The sequence below is a fragment of the Aedes aegypti genome, chromosome 1 (genome assembly GCF_002204515.2).
Source record: "Aedes aegypti strain LVP_AGWG chromosome 1, AaegL5.0 Primary Assembly, whole genome shotgun sequence".
Taxonomy (NCBI): domain Eukaryota; kingdom Metazoa; phylum Arthropoda; class Insecta; order Diptera; family Culicidae; genus Aedes; species Aedes aegypti.
In genome coordinates, this window is record NC_035107.1 from 57,543,451 (window position 1) to 57,566,892 (window position 23,442).

A 23,442-nucleotide genomic window follows, 5' to 3' on the forward strand; every position below is an offset into this window, starting at 1 on the left:
AAATTTTGGACGAAAACCTACTAATAATTCTGCTGATTATCAGCAACGTTTTGCTGAAACTTATCTAATCGTACTGCAATTTGTGTTGCTGAAGTCTCCAGCGTGGCAAAATTCGACAAACTTTGTCGAACGAGTTTAGTTCGCGAAGGGTAATCGGTGCAAAAATCACTAGATGAAATCCTGGCGAACTTGGGATTTTTTTGAGAAGTTTTTGGAAGAATCTTTAGAGAAATTCTTGAAGGAAAACCTGGTAAATCTTTGGTTACTTGATTCCTATTGGATCTCTTTTTGGTCTGTTTGGTCTCTTAAGCTTCTATGTTTGAGACACTCGATCGCTACTAGCCCAGTAATCGGTAATGTAACCTTCTAATCCAATTTCATCTTACGAATCTTGCAGAGCTGCAGCGACTCGGAGCTGGAAAGCGGGACCGATTCGGATGATCCGAACGTGAGCTACGAGACACCTCCGTCGAGCCCTTCGTTCTTCTCGAAAACGGGCGAGTTCGACTTCAGTACGTTGTCTTCGACTGAAGATGACAAAGCCATGCTGAGTGCGACGGACGATGAGCGGGACGAGGATCAGTTCTTGGACGTGGAAGAGCGCGAGGAAGACAGCAGTGGTAGTAGCGATGGCAAGGAGGAGCAGTACAAAGTCTTCATTGAGGGGCAGGAACCCAGCAAGCAGGACGTCGACGTGCTGAACGTGCTCGAAAAGCGTGTGATAGATCAGGACAAGTTTCCGCTGGTGCATGAATGGCGGAAAGCGATGCTCAAGCTACCGGTGGAGGAGAGGGATAGGTGCGTAAGGCCGCCAAGCGTCGCCCCTCCGTATCGCAGGATAATCCAATGAATCTCCCATTTCAGATTATCCTCAAATACGCAGAAATCTCGTTGGCGAGCGGCCATCAACGGAGGCATTTCGGTGTCGGATCTCAGCAGTGGTAACAACAATAGCGCCCCTCTCATCGGCGGGGGCGGTGAGTCACCTCCGGCCAGTCCTGTGGGTTCCGTCTCCCGAGTGTTTCGGACCGGAAGCTTGGGCAGCACTGGCGCCAACAGCACTACTTCCTTCGATAGTCGAATAAGCTTGATGAACGTTTCTGACTATGCCGGTGGCCGGATCCATCAGCGAGTAGCTCCAGCGCCATCTTCGTAGTCCCGATCCTCCCGGACGGTTGGAAGGTTAGTTTTTCGTTCTAGCTTAGAGTTTTTCCTTGTTTTATTGAATTGGTTCTGCGAGACTCTTATTTTATCCATGAGCAACGGATCGACACGTACGATAACTCTTGTTATTCGTTGTTTAAGTGATTTTATTCCCTTTATTTGAATTAATTCTGCTAGAAGCTCCATTTTCCATAATTTTAACTTATCGGCGATCCGGAGGCTCATGATTCAGGAATCACTTAGCATTAGTATGTAAAGAGGAAAACCAGCCTGCCAAAAAACCCTATGAGGACGCCATGTTCCGAGAACTGAGAAGTCACCAAACTCTTACAATTCCTCGTCATCACCGCTCGAACTACAAATCAGCGACAAGTGTGAAGAACCAGTGTCCATTGTGAGACTTAATAAGCCTTCATTTTTCCGTTTTTACTCCTAACATTATCAGAATTTTACACTAAGTGAGCGAACTAAGCGATTGAATGAAAAAAAAAACATTATTATATGGGACATTTATCTAAAGAAATGCAAACATTAGTCAATCTTTAAAGCCCGTCTCGGCGTTCTGATCCTGGTCCTAAAACTATTCGAAAAGTGTCCCTTGTTCCTCGTTAGGTATTTATTTGGGATGCAAATTAGGCCGTCCCCTGCAAACAACACCTTGCCGCCGGAGTAATTAAGTCGAATGAATAAATTCGCACGCCCGACAAGTGCTCGCAGGTGCTGCTAAATGCAGAACATTTAGCTTTTCTCTCCGCTTTCCGCCCCAACTCTCACTTGGTCTTGATGTTGCTGTGCGAAACTTTTGCTTTTTAATCGGAGTACTTCGTCTACTTGAGCAAGGAATGGGGGTCCGAGTGGGGGACAGGCAAATGAAGACATGGATTTTGACGTGATGCTGCTGAATAATTTATGATCACTCTTTCGTTCCGGTTGCGATAATACTTTCTTTGGTATTTCTTTCGTCTCTTTCTGATTGAGGTGTGTCGATGCAGATGGTGGTATGCTGTCCACTTAGTTGATAGATTGTTACTAGGCAGATGTCGCCAAACAATTCATGGTAGGTACCTACATTGCATAGTGTTGCGGTTTCTAACTTTTTGGTTATAAACTATTCGTGTTTAGCTTTTATTCCAGTTTGCATACTTAGTTATTGTAACACATATGTTTTTGTGATTATTTATCATTTTATAGTTGTCGTAATCTGCTGAGGATGTTAAGCATCCTCAGCCAAATCGTCGCAACACGTCTGTTGCTCTCAACTATCACCGATTAACTGACTCATGTTTTTCACTGTGATCGTTGCATACGCAGACTTTCGATTCGCTATTTGTGTGTAATCGTATCACTTACGCACACACTCTCTCGTTCTTTTCTTCACCGAACGAGCGACGGCTTCTTCCAACCCAGTCTCCAAAGATTCAAATAACTCTCCCACTGAAGCCTCTATCCAACGCATGATGCCAACCGAACGCAGCCCCTAGCGTTATTATTGAAATGGTCCTATTTTCAAATGATGATTATCGACATCATTTATATAAGACCGAATTTAAATGTATGTTTTTTATAGCTTCAATATAATAAAACTGTTAATATTATAAACAGCTATGAATCTATTACCACAATAGTGTTTGTCAATTTTTGTTAATTTGTGTTGCGTTTTCTAATTTTTTAATTATCTCTTATTCGTTTTTTAGCATTTCTTTCAGTTTACCAGTTTCAACACATAATATGTTTTTATGATTATTTTGCTTATTTTTTCTTCGTTTATTTTGTTACTATTTTCCAACAACGAAGCGTGAAAGCAAAGCAACACATTCCATTTTAAGCCAAACGACAATTAAGCGAAAACGGGCCGATAAGGATAAGGATTTGATCTAGCTCCCTCAACAAGAAACTCATCGTCAGTCTGCATGACAACGACACGAGCTCCAACCGTCCAACATCTGAAGCAGACTGACAATTGGCCCCTTTTCCGAACGAACGTGCATTAACGAACAAGAATATGACATGATTTGAGCTACTTACCGGATGAACGTGTAATGATCGAAAAGTGAAAGCAGCACTTCGATGAACACCTGAATGGTGTGGAAAGCGCAGGTATTGAGAGGGAGAAATCAAGACATCGGAGGAAATGTCTACATTAAAGAGTCTAAATTATAAAGAGACGAAATCTGATCATATTCAAAATAAATCAGCTAGCAACTATGCCAAATCTATTACGCAGCACTGCCAATGTTGAATCCCACGCTAAAAGTGAGTCACAGGTTTTATGTGTTGAATTTTCACAGGTTTGGGTAACGAATGAAAAATTGACTAAATGTGTGGAAAACCAATGTAATGAGTTGAGCATTCTTTATGCAAAGCATGAAAATTGCAACCGACACTCATGTATTCAGAAAAAATGCTACTTCAGAAGAAGGAAAATTTTCGTGGACGGTAACATTTTTGTGTGAGCCGTTTTCAGCTTGTGTGAAAAAGTATTTGACAAGTCTCCTGCTCGATTGGAATGACATTGACAGTAAACTTGGAATTCCAATTGGAACATTTCGCTTCTTTGTTTTTAGTTTCTTTAGTCTACATCAGCTTGGCGGACGATGGAAAGCAATCGGATTCCAGTTTTAGGAAAGTTAATAATGCCATACAACAGCTCAAAAACGGGGAAACAACTGTAATGAAGGGTAGGGAAACTGTGGGTAAAATGAACCGGGGGGGTGGGGGGTGGGGGTTGTAAAATGAACAGGTTTGTGTTTTACGGTAATTATGCTATAAATCTATGCAAAACATAGCACCATCCTTAATACTCAGATTAATAAATTATTTCGACAACTCAAGCACGAACTAGAACTGTCAAAAACTGGATAAGAAAACAAAAACAAAGTACGCCTTGGTTTTCTCATGTGATGTAATTTTTCACTCTTGGAATTTAAGGTTTTTGTGACTAAAATCATCAAAAATCTATTGAACTGCGTAGAACATCATATCTTTAAGGTTTTTATGATAAGTAGACGGAAATTGAAAGTATTTTTATCTTTTAAATTCTTAGAACAAATGATTTGAATATGTTGATTCATTGGGGGTAAAATGAACCACTCGAGATGGGGGTAATATGAACACCATTGCAGGGCGAATATTGCCGGATTTTATTTCAGATGCCGAGAGTTTTCCGGAGAAAATACAAAGACAGACATCGGCAGCCATCAAAATGGTCGCAGCTAAACGTTCCATCGATTCCAGAATGTCTGTGAGATATGCATTGTTCATGTACCAGATGCCGAGAATCATACTGCAAATTAAATGGTGTTCATTTTACCCCCAGCATGTGTCCATTTTACCCCCAGTATATGTTCATATTACCCCCATTGTATGTTCATTTTACCCCCAAGTATATGTTCATATTACCCCGTTACATGTTCATTTTACCCACATGTTTAGAACATTGACTCTGTGGAAAGAAATTTTCAAAACTATAATAATGTTGATAAAATTCTATTTCCATCACAATATTTCAACTTGTTACATGGCATAAATATACTTCTTCAATTCTGAGCTATTGAAAAAGAATCTGACAGCTTCATAAGCAAGAAAACATGAGAATTGCTTAGGGTGTTCATTTTACCCCCAGTTCCCCTATAGGTGCCAACTTGCGATTTAGTTTAGGAGCGAAGCTCTACAAAAAATGCACTACATTATCATCATATCCATATCAAGTCAATTTGTTTGCTTCGCAAATGATATAGGTATTATAAGATGGCAGACCTATACTCCTTTTATACCTATACGATACAGCGATCGATAATCGATGTACTATATCCACATAACACCACGATTCCATAATCCCAGCGCTTAACGGTAGGAGATTGCGACATACAGTCCAAGCGATTCCTCAAGCAGCCTTTCGAGGATGATTTTTACAGGTTCTGCTGTAATTGCTAGTAAACTTAAGCTCCTGGTAGGCGGGCCGCTATCCATATTTAGAAATGGATGACTAATCTGGTCAAAAGTGCTTGGAATTAGCAGAAACCTAAAGCGACTAGAAATCATGTCGTACCCGCATTTCATTGTTGTCCCAGTAAATATTTTGGTTGGTATAACTTTTGTTATACATCATTCTATATGAATCAATTCAATCGTATAGAATGCATGAAAAGCCTATATACAGTGGCCCAATTTCATATTCGTACAGGATACTGTTTCCACATCAAGTTAGTTAAAAACTATTAAATGAAGTATTGAGTTACAAATACTTTATCCACATTGAAGGTAACAGGTGTTAACTATTGTTTGCCAATCACAAAATGTTTCCATTTACATTCATCTTTGGATTGATAGAAAAGTATTGAATTGATGTCTGAAATTCACCCAGTTCCATATTCGTACACCTACCAAAATTCATACGCACAACGTTCAAAACTAAATTTAGAAGCTCTATTTGATTACTGAAATGCTTTATTATGATGTTCAGATGTAGTGAAATACATTTGGACAATTTATTAGTGGACATATATGAAATTTAGGTAAAGTTATGAGAAATGCCAGTTTTCCAATGATTTTTGCTATTAATTCCTATAATTCGAACAATAACGTTTATTTTTGTCATTGGATCCAATCTATAGATTATACTCGTAAGCTCTGATAGAAATTTAGTTGAAATATATATAGTTTACAGAAATCATAAACAGTTTTTATCCCTTTTCAGTTCAGAAAATTGTTGTGCCATAAATTCAAAGCTCTTCTAAAATGATATTTTTAATCAATGTAAACCAAATTTTCATTCTAAACAACAGGTAAATGTTAATTTTGAATTTGTCTGTAAACATAATTTGAACTACGAACTTCGTTTTACAATAAAGTACCCTAAACTACGCTGTACATACCTCCACATAATTGATGTCATCGTAATATTCAATTATCTTTGAAATAATATTCAAATTATATTCAAAATAGCACCCTATTTTGCAATTTATTGATTTTATAAGAAAAATACAAAATAACTTGAATGAGCAGAGAGCATTGATATACTATTTAATAGAATATATCCTGTTGTTTTCATCATTTTAAAAAACGTTTGTGTTGCGGTTATGGCAATAATATTTATTCTTTAAATCTCTATAATCATATTTGGTAGTAAAATGTAAACGATAATATGCAATGTTTTGATAGGAACATTAACTATGGATTATGTATATACATTTAGGAGCCAAACATAAAGAAATTGACTAAAATTTTTGGTTTTGGATTTGTTATAAATGTTATACTACCTAAGACTCAAAAGTATAAGTTGTCTATATCCACTCCTAGCTACTCTCAAACTGATTATAATTTTTTGAAACTTGTGCAATATTCGCAGTTATCATTCTTAAGGAAGTGATGTTGGAAAAATGCAATTTATTGTTCGACTTACCGAACATTTTAGCAAAAAACATGGGAAAACTGGTATTTTTCTTAAATTTACTTAAGTTTCAAATATGTCCGCTTTTAAATTTTCCAAATGTATTCTACTGCATCTGAACAACACAACGAAGAGCTTAAGTAATCATCTTGTCCATTAAAAATTAGTTTTGAATGCTGTATATTTATTTTTTGTTAGGTGTACGAATATGGAATTGGGTCAATTATAGACACAATCTCAATACTTTTCCATTATTCCGAAGATTTAAGCAAATGAATACAGTTTGTCATTGTCAAACAATAGATGACACCTATAACCTTCATTATTGATAAAGTATATCGAAGTCCATGCACCATTTAATAGATTTATACCAACTTGATATGAAAACAGTGCCCCGTACGAAAATGAGATTGAGTGACTGTACCTACCAAAGTGGAGGCTATATGCGTACTTGGCACGATATTTTCAGACTTTCTGCGATCAGATATACGATGCCACAAAATTTGGATGTAAATGAAAAAAAGTTCCCAGCAAGTCTCGAACGCGGGACCTTTTAGTTAGGAATCGGATATCTTACCACTGTACCATCAAGGGTTTCATGTTGGATGGGTCATTAATTGTCAATATTAATACATGTTTCATGTACAGCGACACATACTGTGTTGTTCTTTGATGCCCATCGTCAGCAGATACCAAGTATGGGTGGCAATTTTTGCTAAGTTATTGCGATTTCATACGATGCTTTCTGAATTGATATATGATCTGTCAGTTTATACAACTTAACGCGATTCTATGTTGCACTATTTACGAAATGTTTTGTTGTCAACACAGATTGTTGTTTATGAATCGTATTGGGAATTTATATACAACTTGTGTTGAGATTGATAGCGTTTAATTTGGCATCTTGTGCGATTCTGATTTTTGACGTACGAATATGTGATTTTGGATGCACATTCTTATACGATACGTGGTTCACTGGGGTGAGAGATCGCATATCCCAGGGCTGATAGCAGATCTCTTTTTGATGCAAGTCTCTAAAAAGTCTCTATTCCTAATTGAAGGTATCTGATTTTTTTTTACCAAAATAATCTCCAAAGTCGCTATTTTCCGTTTGTTTCCAGTGGATAATATAATACCTAAACAGGAATTTCCAAAATGCTTTTTCAAGATTTCCTTCCAAGATTGTTCTACCAATCCCAGTTTTTCAACATTTTTCTTGTAGTTAGCGGGTACTGCCCCGTATGGACATCCTAAGCAATTTGTCATTTTTCACTGGCAAGACATAAATATTATACTGTTTTTTATATGCAGTATGCTTCTTAGAATATTTTAGGCGTGTGTTTAACATTGTTACAGAATTATGAACAATTTATGTTGTTTCCAGAAAAGGATTTAAAAATCCATATATTTGGCAGGGGCACCATTTAGCTAGCGGGACAAAGTGGACACATCTGTTGGGCAGTATGTACAGTTGTGTTCAGAATAATAGTAGTGAAAGCCGGTAGTGATTCCTTCAGAATCCAAGAAGGATTTCTTCAGAATCCTGGAAGGATTCCTGCAGAATCCTGGAAGGATTCCTGCAGAATCCAGGAAGGATTCCTCCAGAATCCTGGAAGGATTCTTCCAGAATCCTGGAAGGATTCTTCCAGAATCCTGGAAGGATTCTTCCAGAATCCTGGAAGGATTCTTCCAGAATCCTGGAAGGATTCTTCCAGAATCCTGGAAGGATTCCTCCAGAATCGTGGAAGGATTCCTCCAGAATCCTGGAAGGATTCCTCCAGAATCCTGGAAGGATTCCTCCAGAATCCTGGAAGGATTCCTCCAGAATCCTGGAAGGATTCCTCCAGAATCCTGGAAGGATTCCTCCAGAATCCTGGAAGGATTCCTCCAGAATCCTGGAAGGATTCCTCCAGAATCCTGGAAGGATTCCTCCAGAATCCTGGAAGGATTCCTCTAGAATCCTGGAAGGATTCCTCCAGAATCCTGGAAGGATTCCTCCAGAATCCTGGAAGGATTCCTCCAGAATCCTGGAAGGATTCCTCCAGAATCCTGGAACGATTCCTCGTGAATCCTGGAAGGATTCCTCCAGAATCCTGGAAGGATTCCTCCAGAATCCTGGAACGATTCCTCGTGAATCCTGGAAGGATTCCTCCAGAATCCTGGAAGGGTTCCTCCAGAATCCTGTAAGGATTCCTCCAGAATCCTGGAAGGGTTCCTCCAGAATCCTGTAAGGATTCCTCCAGAATCCTGTAAGGATTCCTCCAGAATCCTGTAAGGATTCCTCCAGAATCCTGCAAGGATTCCTCCAGAATCCTGCAAGGATTCCTCCAGAATCCTGCAAGGATTCCTCCAGAATCCTGCAAGGATTCCTCCAGAATCCTGCAAGGATTCCTCCAGAATCCTGCAAGGATTCCTCCAGAATCCTGCAAGGATTCCTCCAGAATCCTGCAAGGATTCCTCCAGAATCCTGCAAGGATTCCTCCAGAATCCTGCAAGGATTCCTCCAGAATCCTGCAAGGATTCCTCCAGAATCCTGCAAGGATTCCTCCAGAATCCTGCAAGGATTCCTCCAGAATCCTGCAAGGATTCCTCCAGAATCCTGCAAGGATTCCTCCAGAATCCTGCAAGGATTCCTCCAGAATCCTGCAAGGATTCCTCCAGAATCCTGCAAGGATTCCTCCAGAATCCTGCAAGGATTCCTCCAGAATCCTGCAAGGATTCCTCCAGAATCCTGCAAGGATTCCTCCAGAATCCTGCAAGGATTCCTCCAGAATCCTGCAAGGATTCCTCCAGAATCCTGCAAGGATTCCTCCAGAATCCTGCAAGGATTCCTCCAGAATCCTGCAAGGATTCCTCCAGAATCCTGCAAGGATTCCTCCAGAATCCTGCAAGGATTCCTCCAGAATCCTGCAAGGATTCCTCCAGAATCCTGCAAGGATTCCTCCAGAATCCTGCAAGGATTCCTCCAGAATCCTGCAAGGATTCCTCCAGAATCCTGCAAGGATTTCTCCAGAATCCTGCAAGGATTTCTCCAGAATCCTGCAAGGATTCCTCCAGGATCCAATCCTGTAAGGATTCCTCCAGAATCCTGTAAGGATTCCTCCAGAATCCTGTAAGGATTCCTCCAGAATCCTGTAAGGATTCCTCCAGAATCCTGTAAGGATTCCTCCAGAATCCTGTAAGGATTCCTCCAGAATCCTGTAAGGATTCCTCCAGAATCCTGTAAGGATTCCTCCAGAATCCTGTAAGGATTCCTCCAGAATCCTGTAAGGATTCCTTCAGAATCCTGTAAGGATTCCTTCAGAATCCTGCAAGGATTCCTCCAGAATCCTGCAAGGATTCCTCCAGAATCCTGCAAGGATTCCTCCAGAATCCTGCAAGGATTCCTCCAGAATCCTGCAAGGATTCCTCCAGAATCCTGCAAGGATTCCTCCAGAATCCTGCAAGGATTCCTCCAGAATCCTGCAAGGATTTCTCCAGAATCCTGCAAGGATTCCTCCAGAATCCTGCAAGGATTCCTCCAGAATCCTGTAAGGATTCCTCCAGAATCCTGTAAGGATTCCTTCAGAATCTTCCCGAATTCTTTGGGAATTCTCCCCGAATTCCAAGGAGATCCTTCTCAATATCCTTCGGAGATTCTCACGAATACCTTGTGGGATTCTTTCAGAATCCTTGTGGGATTCTTTCGGAATCCTTGTGCTATTCTTTCAGAATCCTTGTGCGATTCTTTCAGAATCCTTGTGGGTGTAGCATACCAGTTGCATCCATAACCCAAAATAAAACCCATGTTGTAAAATAACACACACCAACCATCCTAGCACCAAAGCAATGACCAGGCAATTATGTAATCACAAACGGCACATATGGAAGTCATTAACCACCGAGGTGCATCGTTCTATCGGCTCACCTTACCTCCCTCGGTGAGGTCCGGAGCTGGTTGCAGGCAACTCGGAGGAGTCAAATAACAAGCCAAGCCAAAGTGATCGCGACAAATAACCGATATTGCTTAGCATGCAAAGATGAACTTTTTGGTCACATTGTCAATCCAGTTGTCTCACCTATGCAACAAATTACTCTCTCTATCATACACACTTTAGCAAACTGTTCCAGACCTCGAAAATGTATAAAAACCTTTGAACTGCAATAAACGTGACGATTCTGATACATTAGCTCGACCCAATTGGACGTTTCCAAATTTGGCCATCGACCACTAATTGAAGAACCCTTAAGCGACCCAACTGGCAAACGTCAGGTTGGCTATCGTTTAGCAAGTAAAGTCAAGTTCGTCGCGATTCAATTAAGAACAGCGAGGTTCGCAAAACCACGTTGTACCGCGGCATACCAGTGATCGCGGCGTACCAGTGATAAGTGACCTAAAAGTGATAAGTAACCTAAATGGGATTCTTTCAGAATCCTTCTGGGATTTTTTCAGAATCCTTGTGGGATTCTTTCAGCATCCCTCTCGGATTCTTCCAGAATCCTTCGGGGAATCATCCCGAATCCTTCGGGTATTCTTTCCGAATCCTTTGGGTGTTCTTCCCGAGTCCTTCGAGGATTCTTACCGAATTGTTTAGGGATTCTTCCCAAATTTTTTGGGAATTCTTCCAGAATCCTTCGGGTATTATTCCCGAATCCTTCGGGGACTCTTCCCGAATTATTTGGGGATTCTTCTCGAGTCTTCGGTGGATTCTACCTCAATGCTTCGGGGAATCTTCATCAATCCTTCTGGAATTCTCCTAGAATCCTTCGAGGATTTTTTTTATAATTCTTTGGGAATTCTTCCCGAATCTTTCCTGAATTTTATCCAGGGATTCAATTGATTAATTTTTCTGAATAATTGCCTTTGCGATTCGTCTAGAAAAACCTCGAAGTTTTATGAAATGTTAAGAAGTTTTCAGAGATGCTCGCTGTAGTATTTGTTTTAGCGATAATTTTCATAAATAATTAATAATTAATTAATTTAATTCAATAATCAATCATAATTGTTGGCGCTGTTCACCGTGGCCAACTCCGGTCGGGTCGGGTGGACTGTATATTTCGGGATGAAAGGAACAACACCACTGATTCTGCTAGTCCACAGTACACTTTATTTCACTACTTTACACTGTTCGCCTTTTACACTTTACTATTACTGTTCACTTCACTTTCACTTACTCGGATCGGGTTATATTCGCGGCAGGTTAAAACAATACTGACTCACATGGTGGAGCGGTCGCATATTTATACCAGTGCGTTCGTATTCTAGAAGTTTCGACGGTTCTCATTCTCGAAGGTGCTCATTCTCGAAGCTTCTGGAACAGCACTCACTGGCGGAACTCACTGGAACTCTCGTCGGGGATACACTCATAGGGAACTCACGGCATTTGAGTTCCTGTTGGTAATTCACATGGTACTCACGCTTATTGTTGATACTCGTACACTCAGTGGCGTAGTCAGGGTGGGTCGAGAAAGGGCTACATTCGGATACACCTTGAGTCGCACATGTTTATGGCCCGTTCCGTACGGAACAATAATTATCTTGACGATTCTCTGGACACATCCCTGGAATAATTCTTCGAGTACTTGTGAAATTTCTCAAAGAATTCCTTATGGACTTTCTGAAGACATCATAAAAGAAATCTCTGTAGTAATTTTTAACGGTGTCTGTAAGATTCTGTCCGTCCGTCTCTCTCCGTTGCCAACAACCTAATCCCCTCCCTTTGTTTATATCCCTCCTGTCAGTGCCATGCAATGCAAGGTTAATTAAACTTAAGGTATGCACCTCCAGATGACGATGCGATACATCACAAGGTATGCCATAAGAGGTACTTACTCTTAGTACTCTTAGCAGTATACTACAATCTCCCCTTTTCAATAAAAATGCAACAAACTTACTGGATAATATTTAAATAAAAATTTATATAGTTTTGAACGTGAAGCTCAAATATTATTCCCTTTTGGTGCTATGGTTACTATTGCCTCTTCAAATTACATGCATCAATTGTACATGCGTTTCAGTCTCTTCTGCTCTTCTGATTGAAGTATGAACTCTTAATCAAAAACAAGTTTTGTATTCAGATTTGTATTATCTAAAAGCATGACAAAATCTGTCTATCTCTCTGAAATAGTTCTCAACAGTACCTTCCTCTTTTTTCTTTTTTTTTTCTAAACTAATACTATTCCAGGAAGAAAAGTATGCTATTCCAGCCGAGAACTTCATATACCAATTAAATTCATCATTACCGTGCGTTCCAAGTCCATCTATAACACTTACCGACATCCAAACGTTATACATAATTTGCTATTGATTTCTATTGAGAAATAGTAATAATTTCAGAACGCATATGTATTTTGCTCTGAAGTTCACTATCACATCCAGTGGTGAAATACGGTGAACAAATTCTGTTAATGTGTTGCAAAATAATGCTACCATAACTTGTATTTCCGTTGATTCATGCTGCATGCTTTATTTGCTAATAATCGCCCAAATTTTGTTTTACTCTGGTTCTCCGATACATGAAATATTGAGCACATCGGTCGTTATTTGTTCGAGAGCGTGTGAGCGTTGCTCCTGCTTAACTTTTGTTTATTCGCGATTCATTTCCACCACTGATTACATCCACACAAATGGTACCAACACACTTGACCATTATATACTTAATAAGCCCCTTAGAATCAACTACCCTCTAAACTAGTGTAAAGTACAGCACCTTTCTGCCGTACAAGAGTATATTTAACAACACAAGCTTGATACTATCCAATTTCCATCAATATTATTCAAACGCTATTAATATTACGAAATATTCGTAAAACAATATCCCTCAAGCAACTAAACGAGCTTTTCATTGCACTGCATTTTGTTAAGGTATTTTTTGATTGAATCCAGTATATAAACTTTAGTATGAATTAATATCGAAACGCGTGCACATGTTGAAATTCTCATTGATACGAGTGCAAGCTACTGTTTTACATTCTGTTATTTTTATCCATTGATCCTTTGATCTAGTATATTGGTTTTCGTTCAACAAAACATTTGACATTTCACTCGATCATTGACTTGTAAATAAATTCCATAATAACCAAAACTATAACTTCAAACAGGACGCCACCATCGTGTTAAGTTTTTCTGTGAATTGATTCGTAAGTGTAACTGATTGTTTGATGCGTTCATCAATTGGTAACCCCTACACAATACAAAGTCAACTCATGCTAATGCATCTACTGCGTGCCATCTTTCACACCATTGCTTTGTATTGTTTTTTTTTTATTTATGCATGAGGCTTTACTGCATCAAATCCTTCGGCTGTTTTCAGCAATACCCCGACTATGAGCAGCATTACAAATCTGTCAAATATTTTCAGTCCTTTTCGAATACAAGCTAATGAATATTTCAGCAGTCAATAACAAAGCTTGTATTCGGTCTTGCCTCGACCCAGATACGCATTTGTCCATCATACTAAAGTGATTACCTTATGCTTTTCTGTAGTCAGTAGTTCAAAGAAAAACTCGAAAATTTGCAGCCCAAGAACACGTTGAACCAACAAGAAAAGGAATCTAGAAAACAACCAACCGAGTTTAGTTGTACAACTTTGCAACATAACTCCGATGTTCTGTATTTGTTAACAACCTCTTTAGCTTTTTATCATCATTGAGAGGAAATTCAGTCACGTTCACCTTACAGAATCATTGCTTTATAGAGGTTTTCAGGCAAACTGCCACGAATACCAAGTCATGGTCCAATGAACTGTGTATTTGATCCCTGTTTAGCAAGCTCGTCTGCCTTTTCATTTCCTACAATGCCATTGTGTCCCGGAACCCAATACAAACATACAGAGTTTTCTTGGCACACCTTTCGCAATGAGAGAATGCATTCCCAGACAAGTCTTGATGAGCATTTATATGCGCCCAATGCCTTCAACGCAGCTTGACTATCAGAAAAAATACAGATATTTGCATGTCTGTATTTTCTCTTAAGACAAATATTAGCGCATTCTAGTATGGCAAAAATCTCCGCTTGGAATACTGTTGGATAGCTTCCCATCGCCACGGACACGTTTGTCCCAGGGCCGTAGATTCCTGCTCCAGTTTGTGTCCCAATTTTTGAGCCATCTGTGAAGAATTTTATGGAGCCTTGACGAACATTGGGACCTCCAACATCCCAATCCGTACGCGTCGTATCGCATACATTGTAAGGGATATCAGAATTGTCCACAGTTTTCATCCAGTCCTCATGCATAGTCATCACTGGCCCACAATGGATATGTTGTGAAATATTCAAGTGCCCAACAAGATCACCTGATTTGAACTTATTTAATCTATTAAGCCTTAGAAAACTCTTCTCCGCTTCTAATTGTACAAATTCGTACAACGGTAGCAGATGAAGAATAGCATCTAATGCTTTTGACGGAGTGCTTTGCATCGCTCCCGTTATAGCGATGGACACAAGACGTTGTACTTTTGATAGTTTTGCTTGTGTTGTGGCCTCTTTTGTTTTTGGCCACCACACTAGCGAAGCATATGTTACTTTTGGACGAATTATGGCCAAATAAATCCACATTATCATTTTTGGTTTCAAGCCCCATCTTCTGCCAAAAATTTTGGAGCATGCCCAAAATGAACTTGTAGCTTTATTAGTCACATATTCAATATGAGCATTCCAATTCAGTTTAGAATCCAAAATTACTCCTAAGTATTTGACTTGTTCACTAAGGTGCATTTGTACTCCTCCAAGCTTCAAAGCTTTTAGGATGAACTTCCTTTTCTTAGTAAAAGGGACAATTACTACTTTTGAAGGATTTATGTTAAGGCCCTCCTGAATACACCAAGAATTGGTTAAGTTTAGGGCCAGTTGCATTCGTTCTGAAATGATATTGTCAAACTTTCCTCTCACAATAATGACTATATCATCTGCAAATCCTACAACATCGAAACCTTTTTCTTCCAAGCTTTTAAGAAGATCGTCAACTACTAAAGACCACAATAGAGGCGAGAGGACTCCTCCTTGTGGACAACCTTTTGTAGCCCTTACTGTTATAGACGAACTTCCCAGCTCGGAAGTGATTTCTCTTTTTGCAAGCATATTATTGATCCAGTTAATGATATTCTTGTTGAAATTCCTTTTCTTCATTGCACGAGTCATTGAAGAATAGGAAGCGTTGTCGAAGGCTCCTTCAATGTCCAAGAATGAGCAAAGTGCTATTTCTTTCACTGAAAGAGTTTTTTCCACTTTTGTTACCAATGAATAGTAAAAAGGGACATGCCACAAAAGTTCAATCCAATGGACGCAGTGGCTTAACCTTCCCAACAAATAAAAAAAAAAATAAAAAACGCATGGTCCATCTTACACAAGTCGATTTCCTGATAATGAAAACGTATCGATGTTTGTATGACGTTATTTGAGCTTTCGGTCAGCGTCAGTCCGGCAGCAATTCTGTTTATGTTTGCTTTTTCACAGCAAACAAAAGCAATGTTGTGACAGTTCCCACAACAAACAAAGAGAATTTTGTCAACATTGCACTACTACGCAGGCGGTTGAATTAGTATATAGAGCTTAGTAACATTTGAACTCACGAACACTCGCATACTCCCCTGAGAAACGTGCACACGATCTCCAGACTCATCAAAATGCTGTATTATTCAATTTGAATAATTTTCACCTAGATTCTGGGTGGATTTTGAGACAAAGTGCATATTGTTTTCCTCTGACTTTCACATCCACATCTACACTAGGGCACCCATACCATTAAGCGTGTTAACCACTATTACTGCAAACCATGTGGAAATCTATCACCTACCACAACGTCTACGCAGTCGAAGTACGCATAACAACCACTTTCTCAGTTAACCAATCAAAACTCTTCCTATCCATGAAAAACAGATTACTGACAACTACTATACAATTTTCTTATTGGGTACAGTTGGAGTAGCACAAAATTCTATATTACCCACTGGAAACCAAGGCGGGTTCCCTTCACTACTCTGGCTAATGCACACACTTTGCTGGAAACCACTCTTTCAATCACTCTTCCTTCTTCCAGCACAGGCACAAAACTTTATTACAAGGGACATCTTGTCCTTGATCTCTTATTTCAATCTGATGACTTGTATGACATATTATGTCCAGAACTTAGAAAACGAAAAACATGCTCTTTTGCAACCTATCCGGTCGTCATCAAAAACAAATACATCGATCTTCGAACGAACTGGAGATCCACTGCGTACTGCAAAATATTTCGACTGGACAACAGTCACTCCACATCGCCGGTACTCAAACAAAGATCGCTACTTGCTCTCCTGCATGACTCCAGTACAAACAAATAATAGTTAGTGACCCACTCTAACTGCCTCTACAACACAATTAGAAAAATCATTCTCTGTCAAACAGACGCCCACGCAACAGAAGTAAAAACTCATAGGCCCTATGCAATTCAGATGCATTCTTAGTGGTCTTCACACAATTTGAATAAGCTATCTGTCTAACAACACAAACAAGGACAATCTCCCTTCAATGATAGCATCCAATCATCCAAAACTCAATCCCACTATGCTGCGCTTGCGCTCGTTCAATTACACCTTTATGACAACCGCATTGCACTCCTGAACCTATGACCCAACTCTGAACTATAATTTGCATCGACTCTGTTCAATTGCAATCCTCCGTGGGAAACCGGGTGTTCTTTTTCTGCTTCATTTCATCAAATCTCTTTGATTCACAACCCCAGATACTTCCTGATATGCACGTCGTGAACTCTTGCATATTCTATACGAATGCCAACCAGCCATATGCACTCTCTGTATCTCTTTAGAAGCATTCTACCACTTCTCTCATTTTGAAATCCTGCTGATTTCCGCCATATAAATTTCATCAGGATAATTCCTGTTTTCAAAATATGCCATCCGGGGAATTCTACCAATTCTCGCAATTTACTCGGGAAATTCTTGCACATTTCCGCCAACGCCATGAGAACCAATCTGGTTCTCTCGAACTTTGCCCCCGGGAGAATTCTATCAATTCTCGCTTTTCATTCAAGGGAAATCCTACAGATTTCCGCCAACGCCATGAGAATCACTCTGATTCTCGCAAAGTTCGCCCCGGAGAATTCTGCCCAATTCTCGCTTCAGAAACATTTCGCATGTTTTTTGGCACTTCCTCACACCAGATTTGCACAAATCGCACATTTCTCCGACTTCTTTTTGTGAATCCAATCACCAACAGTTGATTTTCTGCTAATTGCATATTTACCTCTTATTTTTTCTCCTCGTCGCCAGCTGTAAGATTCTGTCCGTCCGTCTCTCTCCGTTGCCAACAACCTAATCCCCTCCCTTTGTTTATATCCCTCCTGTCAGTGCCATGCAATGCAAGGTTAATTAAACTTAAGGTATGCACCTCCAGATGACGATGCGATACATCACAAGGTATGCCATAAGAGGTACTTACTCTTAGTACTCTTAGCAGTATACTACAGTGTCCTTAGAGAAATCCTCGGTTGAAATCATGGGAAAACATAACGACTATTCTGAAGGAAGTTCTAAGAAATTAGTGGAGGCTTCTCTGCAGAAGTTATTGTTTTGACTCTTGAAAATGTCCTAAACGGAAATTGTGGACGAAATCCTAGCGAAATCAATTGAAGAATCACTTCCGACTCCCGAATATTCTTCAAACATTTGTGGAAGAAAATCTGAGTAATTCCTGAAGAAATTCGAAGTGGTCTTTGGAGTATTTTCTGTGGATATTTTTTAAAAAGGAAGCATTGCATGCTTTAGGGTATATAGAGTGTCCGGAATCAAATTGCGACGCGAACTGAAATATAGTCAGTTATCGTTAGACCATCAACCAAGCCGGTTGTATTTTCATTTAACTCCAAACGGTTATGGACCTATGCACGAGTTCACGAATTTGACGTTTGAGCGATGCTGAATTCACTAGTTTCCATGGTCACATAAATAACACGGCACCGCTCAAATGTCACATAATGAACACGTGCATTCATCCATGGACCGATGCACGAGTTCACTTATTTGACGTTTGAGCGGTGCCGAATTCACTAGTTTCCACGGTGACATAAATAACACGGCACCGCTAAAACGTCAAATAATGAATCCGTGCATAGGTCCATTGGCCAACTGCTTGGGTATCCGTTGCCGTAGCAACCGATCAACAAAGTGATTTTTTTTCTGAAACTTAAGCCGAAATGCAGAAAGTTTAAGTCCCGAAGCTCAATGGATCTAATTATAGTAGGTGGAAGTTCAGCACCGAACTGTTGCTGATCCGGGAAGATCTCTGGAAATTTGTCACCAACCTCGACCGGAAGAAGTAACTGCGACGGAAATCGTCCCGCGGAATGCTGCTGCTGTCGAAGCTTGGGATTCCGGAGATCTGTGTGCTCGAGCGACGATCAGTCTCTTGATGGGGAGCAAACAGCCGACGCTGACATCTAAGGTATCTGTAGAATAAGATAGCGATGCAATAAATAGATATGAAAATTGATAAATTATGTTGAAATACTTTTCCTGGTGAAAGAATCATAAATCATCTTGAATGAATGCCTTTACTCGGGAACGAAAACAGTCAATTATTTCTCCAATTTGCTTCTTCTTCATTGCTTCATTTTGCTTGCTTCTGATTGGTCGTAATAACTTGTTTTCTAATTGGCCGATGTAACTTGTTTCTTATTGGTCTTCGCTGCTTGTTTCTGATTGGCCGTTGTTCATCCGCCATGCTATTGACTGTTTAACGATAAACTTGCGACGATCCACGCGCCATCACATTTCGTATAACGGAGGGCATTAGAACTAACTTGGAGGTGATGATTTGGAGGTTATTTGGCAATTTGGAGGTTAAAATCCCCTCCAAACACTAGCGATTTTGCGGTGGGATGTTGACGTTTGATGACGAATATAAAGCGATGGCATTGCTCGATCAAGCTCATTCATCAGTGTAACGTTGTGAGTGACACAACTCAGCAGCAGCAGTAGCAGAGTACGGGGAAAAGCAGAGAAACCAGTCGGCATTGGCAGAGCGTCGATAGCAGCAGCGGAGCGGCGAAAAGTGAGCTGAGCCACACAGTGACACATTGTCGGAGCGAGCTGGTGGCAAAGCGGTACAGTGAGGCAAAGCGATATAGTGACGCACACTGATACAGTGAGTATTGCGGTAAACTAAACGGCCCTTTTTTAGGGTCACAAGTTATTAAGAGAAATCAGTTCACAATGCAACAGTTCTTTTTAGAGCTACAAGATGTTAAGAAAAAATCCTAAACGGCCCTTTTTTAGGGCCACGAGTTATTAAGAGAAATCAGTTCACAATGCAACAGTTCTTTTTAGAGCTACAAGTTGTTAAGAAAAAAAAAAAATCGGCCCTTTTTCAGGGCCACGAGTCATACCGGAAAAATATTCACGACGATCAAGCGGATTCAACAGAAGCGGATACCAAAAAGGAACCTATCCACCATGTCCGGTTACGACAGTATCGTATCTGCGAAATTTGATTGCCATGCGGTACTTTGAAGGCGACGACATGGAGAGCACGTGAACGGAATGGAGGAAGTTTCCGACCATCTCTCCGTGGCAGGACTGGGACTTGACGGGCAGCTGCAGATTGCACTGGTACTGAATAGTTCCGAAAACGTTCAACACACTCTGACGACCGCGTTGGAGAGCCGAGCGGACGACGAGCTGACGCTGGACCACGTGAAGACCAAACTGATCGACGAAGTGACGAAGCAGGGTAGTTTCGGCAAATCCGGTAAGAAGGTAATTTCGTGTGTCAAGCCGTGCAAATAAATGAGTACCATCGTTTTGTTTCCGAGAAACTAGCAGCCTAGCAAGTCAGCGTACGATGCAGCCGAGGACGTTAGCTGAAGCTTTAGCGAGCGCAGAGCGGGAACAATGGAAGGCCGTGAAGGATGAGACGTATGCAGGCTGCATAATGCAGCACAGCAAGCAAACCTCACCTGGGATATCTCTTCGCAAGGCCCGATTAGTTGCCCAGGGATGCAGCTTTTCATTTAACTCCAAGATCTTCTGCTTTCTGACGTCTTCAAGGACAATCGAAGCGACAGAAATTGGTGCTACTATCAAAGGCGGGGAAATCACCTGGTGACCCGTCGGCATATAGACCTAGCTGTCTACTAGATACAACGGGTAAGTTATTGGAGAGGTTGATCCTCAACAGGCTAGTACCGTATACGGAAGGTGCGGACGGCCTGTCCAACAACCAGTTTAGATTCAGGAAAGGTAAATCTACTCTGAACGATATGCAGTCGGTCGTTCAGACAGCTGAGGTGGCAATCGAGCGTAAAAGGAGCGGCATCCGTTACTGCACGGTTGTCGCTCTGGATGTGAAGAATGCGCTCAACAGCGCAAGCTGGGGAGCAATAAGGATTGTTCATTTTATAAAGTGGACACCTTGTACATGCAATATCTTTTTAATTTATTATTGAAATCGCAATCGGTTTTCTGTACGTCGTTCGACTAATGCTGTACAATATTGTGATAATGAAAAAGCCACCAAAATAATTATATTTCACACGAACAAGGCACAAAGTTTAGAACGATCGATTTTTGGAGATTATCATAACCAACGATTATTAAACAAAATTCTGGAAAATTCGACAAAATATATTTTTTGATTTTATAAAAGGCTTGCTATTTGAAAGCATCATCAATCAAAAGCCTGCAGCAAAATTTCAAATTATTTTTAAGAGCAACAATTTATCAGATATCATAAAATCATTTTTTCACCGCTTTTTTGGTGAAAAATATTTTAATTTGGAATGTAACTGATATGAGTATATATTTTTGGTTCAAAGTACGTCCTGACGGAGGTACAAATAGAGTAAAGTGGGGCAAAAGTTCGAGTGGGGCAAAAGTTTCTTTTTAAGATTTCTAGCTCAAATCAAATCAAAACTTAGAAATGTCATGGTGGTTTGAATGCTATTCAAGTAAGAGACTTTCACTCCAAATATCATAAAAGTTGATTGAGATTTGGAAAAGTTATGGCTATTTGTTGTTTTTCGACGTAACTATTGTAATATTTGATCAAAATTTCGATGCATGGAACCAAATGAAGATAAAATATTTTTCAATATTTTATGTAAGGGCGTTCCTAGGCCTATCATAAGGATGCTTTGACGTGTATTAGTTTTTCCATAAATAGTTGGAATCAATTTTTGGCCCATAGCGGGGCAAAAGTTCGAATCTGCGGGGCAAAAGTTCGACCCATGTATAAACCCACGGAACATTTTTCAAATTTCCTGAAATCTACATATTATCTTCAAATTTAGCGAAATTTGCCTGATCGTGCGAAAAATGTCACAAAAATTTTACATTTTCACTTAGTTTTGCGAAAAACTGCTATTTTTTGGATGTATTATAATTAACCCTGTTTTGGGCATTTTTTGATGAAAATTTAGTGTGTATTTTTCGGCAAACATAAGTTTACGACTGGTATAAAGTATGCCTGGCATAAAAGTATTGATATTTTGCGTTTTAGCCAACGAACTTTTGCCCCACACTAGATTCGAACTTTTGCCCCACCGGTGGGGCAAAAGTTCGTTTAAGACAATCAATTTTGAAACTGTTATAACTAAAAATGGGTTAATATTTTGACACAAGTTTGTTCAGCAAAGTTATAGCCAATATGTTGAAGGTTCGCTGTATGGTATTTGTTTTGTTTCATCTGCTATTATTTTCCTGGAAACTTTGATTATACCACTAAGGTCGAACTTTTGCCCCACCTTACTCTATAGTATTAATATGAAAAATAACCAATGCCTTCATAGAGTTGCTTATTTAGTCCCCATGTCACATTTAAAGTACAATAGAAGAACAAATGTTTTATTTTCAGAAGACCTCTCAAAGCACAATGACAATCATCAAAACTGGCAACACTGGTGTAATTGAATCGAATTTATTTTCCATGTCTTATTTTTATAATATGTTATTCTGAGAATTCCGATCAAAATATTCGAAGAAACACTCCTACAATTTTCTGTTGATCGATAAATATGCGTAAATGATTTTAAAGTATGAGATTTTTCAATAATACGACCATAAAGAGTAAAGTTTATATTTGAGAATGCGATTGAAACTCACGAATTAGCTTTCATTTATACTAATATAGTTTCTTTACTAATACAAACCAATTTTTGACACGCTTTCTACTTTCCTTTTTTGTAGGGAGTAAGAATATGGTGTATCAGCAAATTTGGCCATAAAGGATAAATCCTTAGAGTGATTTAGTGTCAGAGAATGGTTGAATATTATAATATTTTTTAAAGGTCTACCTATATTAGAATAGTAAAGGATACCAACACACAATTTGTTTATAAAAATAAGGATTTTTGTTATGCGAAAAATAATGCTTAACTTTGATAAGCAGTTTTTCTTAGGAGTTTTTGGAAAATTTATTTAATTCTTCAACCAAAAGCATTTTGTAAGATTTTATATTTTCAAATAATTGTTGAATAATAGTTGAACGATAAACAGAAAACCGATTACGATTTTATCAATAAATAAAAAAGATATAGCTTAAAAAAGGTGTCCACTTTATAAAATGAACAGTCCTTAGCACACGCACTTCACCGCCTCTGATGGTAGGATTCTACTGTATGACACAGAGGAGGGCAGAAAAGCGTTCGAATTACCGCGGTAATACCTCAAGGTTTAATCCTGGGCCCGCTTTTATGGAATGCGATGTACGATGACGTACTGAGGCTGCCCCTTCCGACGGGTGTTAAGATTGGCTTCGCCGACGATATCACCCGATAGGGTCTATGGGAATCAATGGAGGAAGTAGAGTTGATAGCAGTGCCCTCTCTTTCCATAGTTGAGGAGTGGATGAAGTCTAGGAAAGTAGAACTTTCCCGTCACAAGACTGTGGTGGTGGTGGTCAACAACCGCAAATCCGA

The 23,442-nt window shown here is 39.6% G+C and overlaps 1 protein-coding gene across 1 annotated transcript in view; it reads left to right on the forward strand.

Annotated features, from left to right (window-relative positions):
* Positions 1–1,711, forward strand: part of LOC5576059 — a 40,390-nt gene extending 38,679 nt beyond the window's left edge. The window contains exons 6-7 of the mRNA XM_021856854.1: positions 398–798; positions 865–1,711. Coding sequence (XP_021712546.1) covers positions 398–798; positions 865–1,156 — 693 coding nt within the window. The 3' untranslated portion in view covers positions 1,157–1,711. The remainder of the gene's footprint in view (positions 1–397; positions 799–864) is intronic.
* Positions 1,712–23,442: the final 21,731 nt, after the last annotated feature.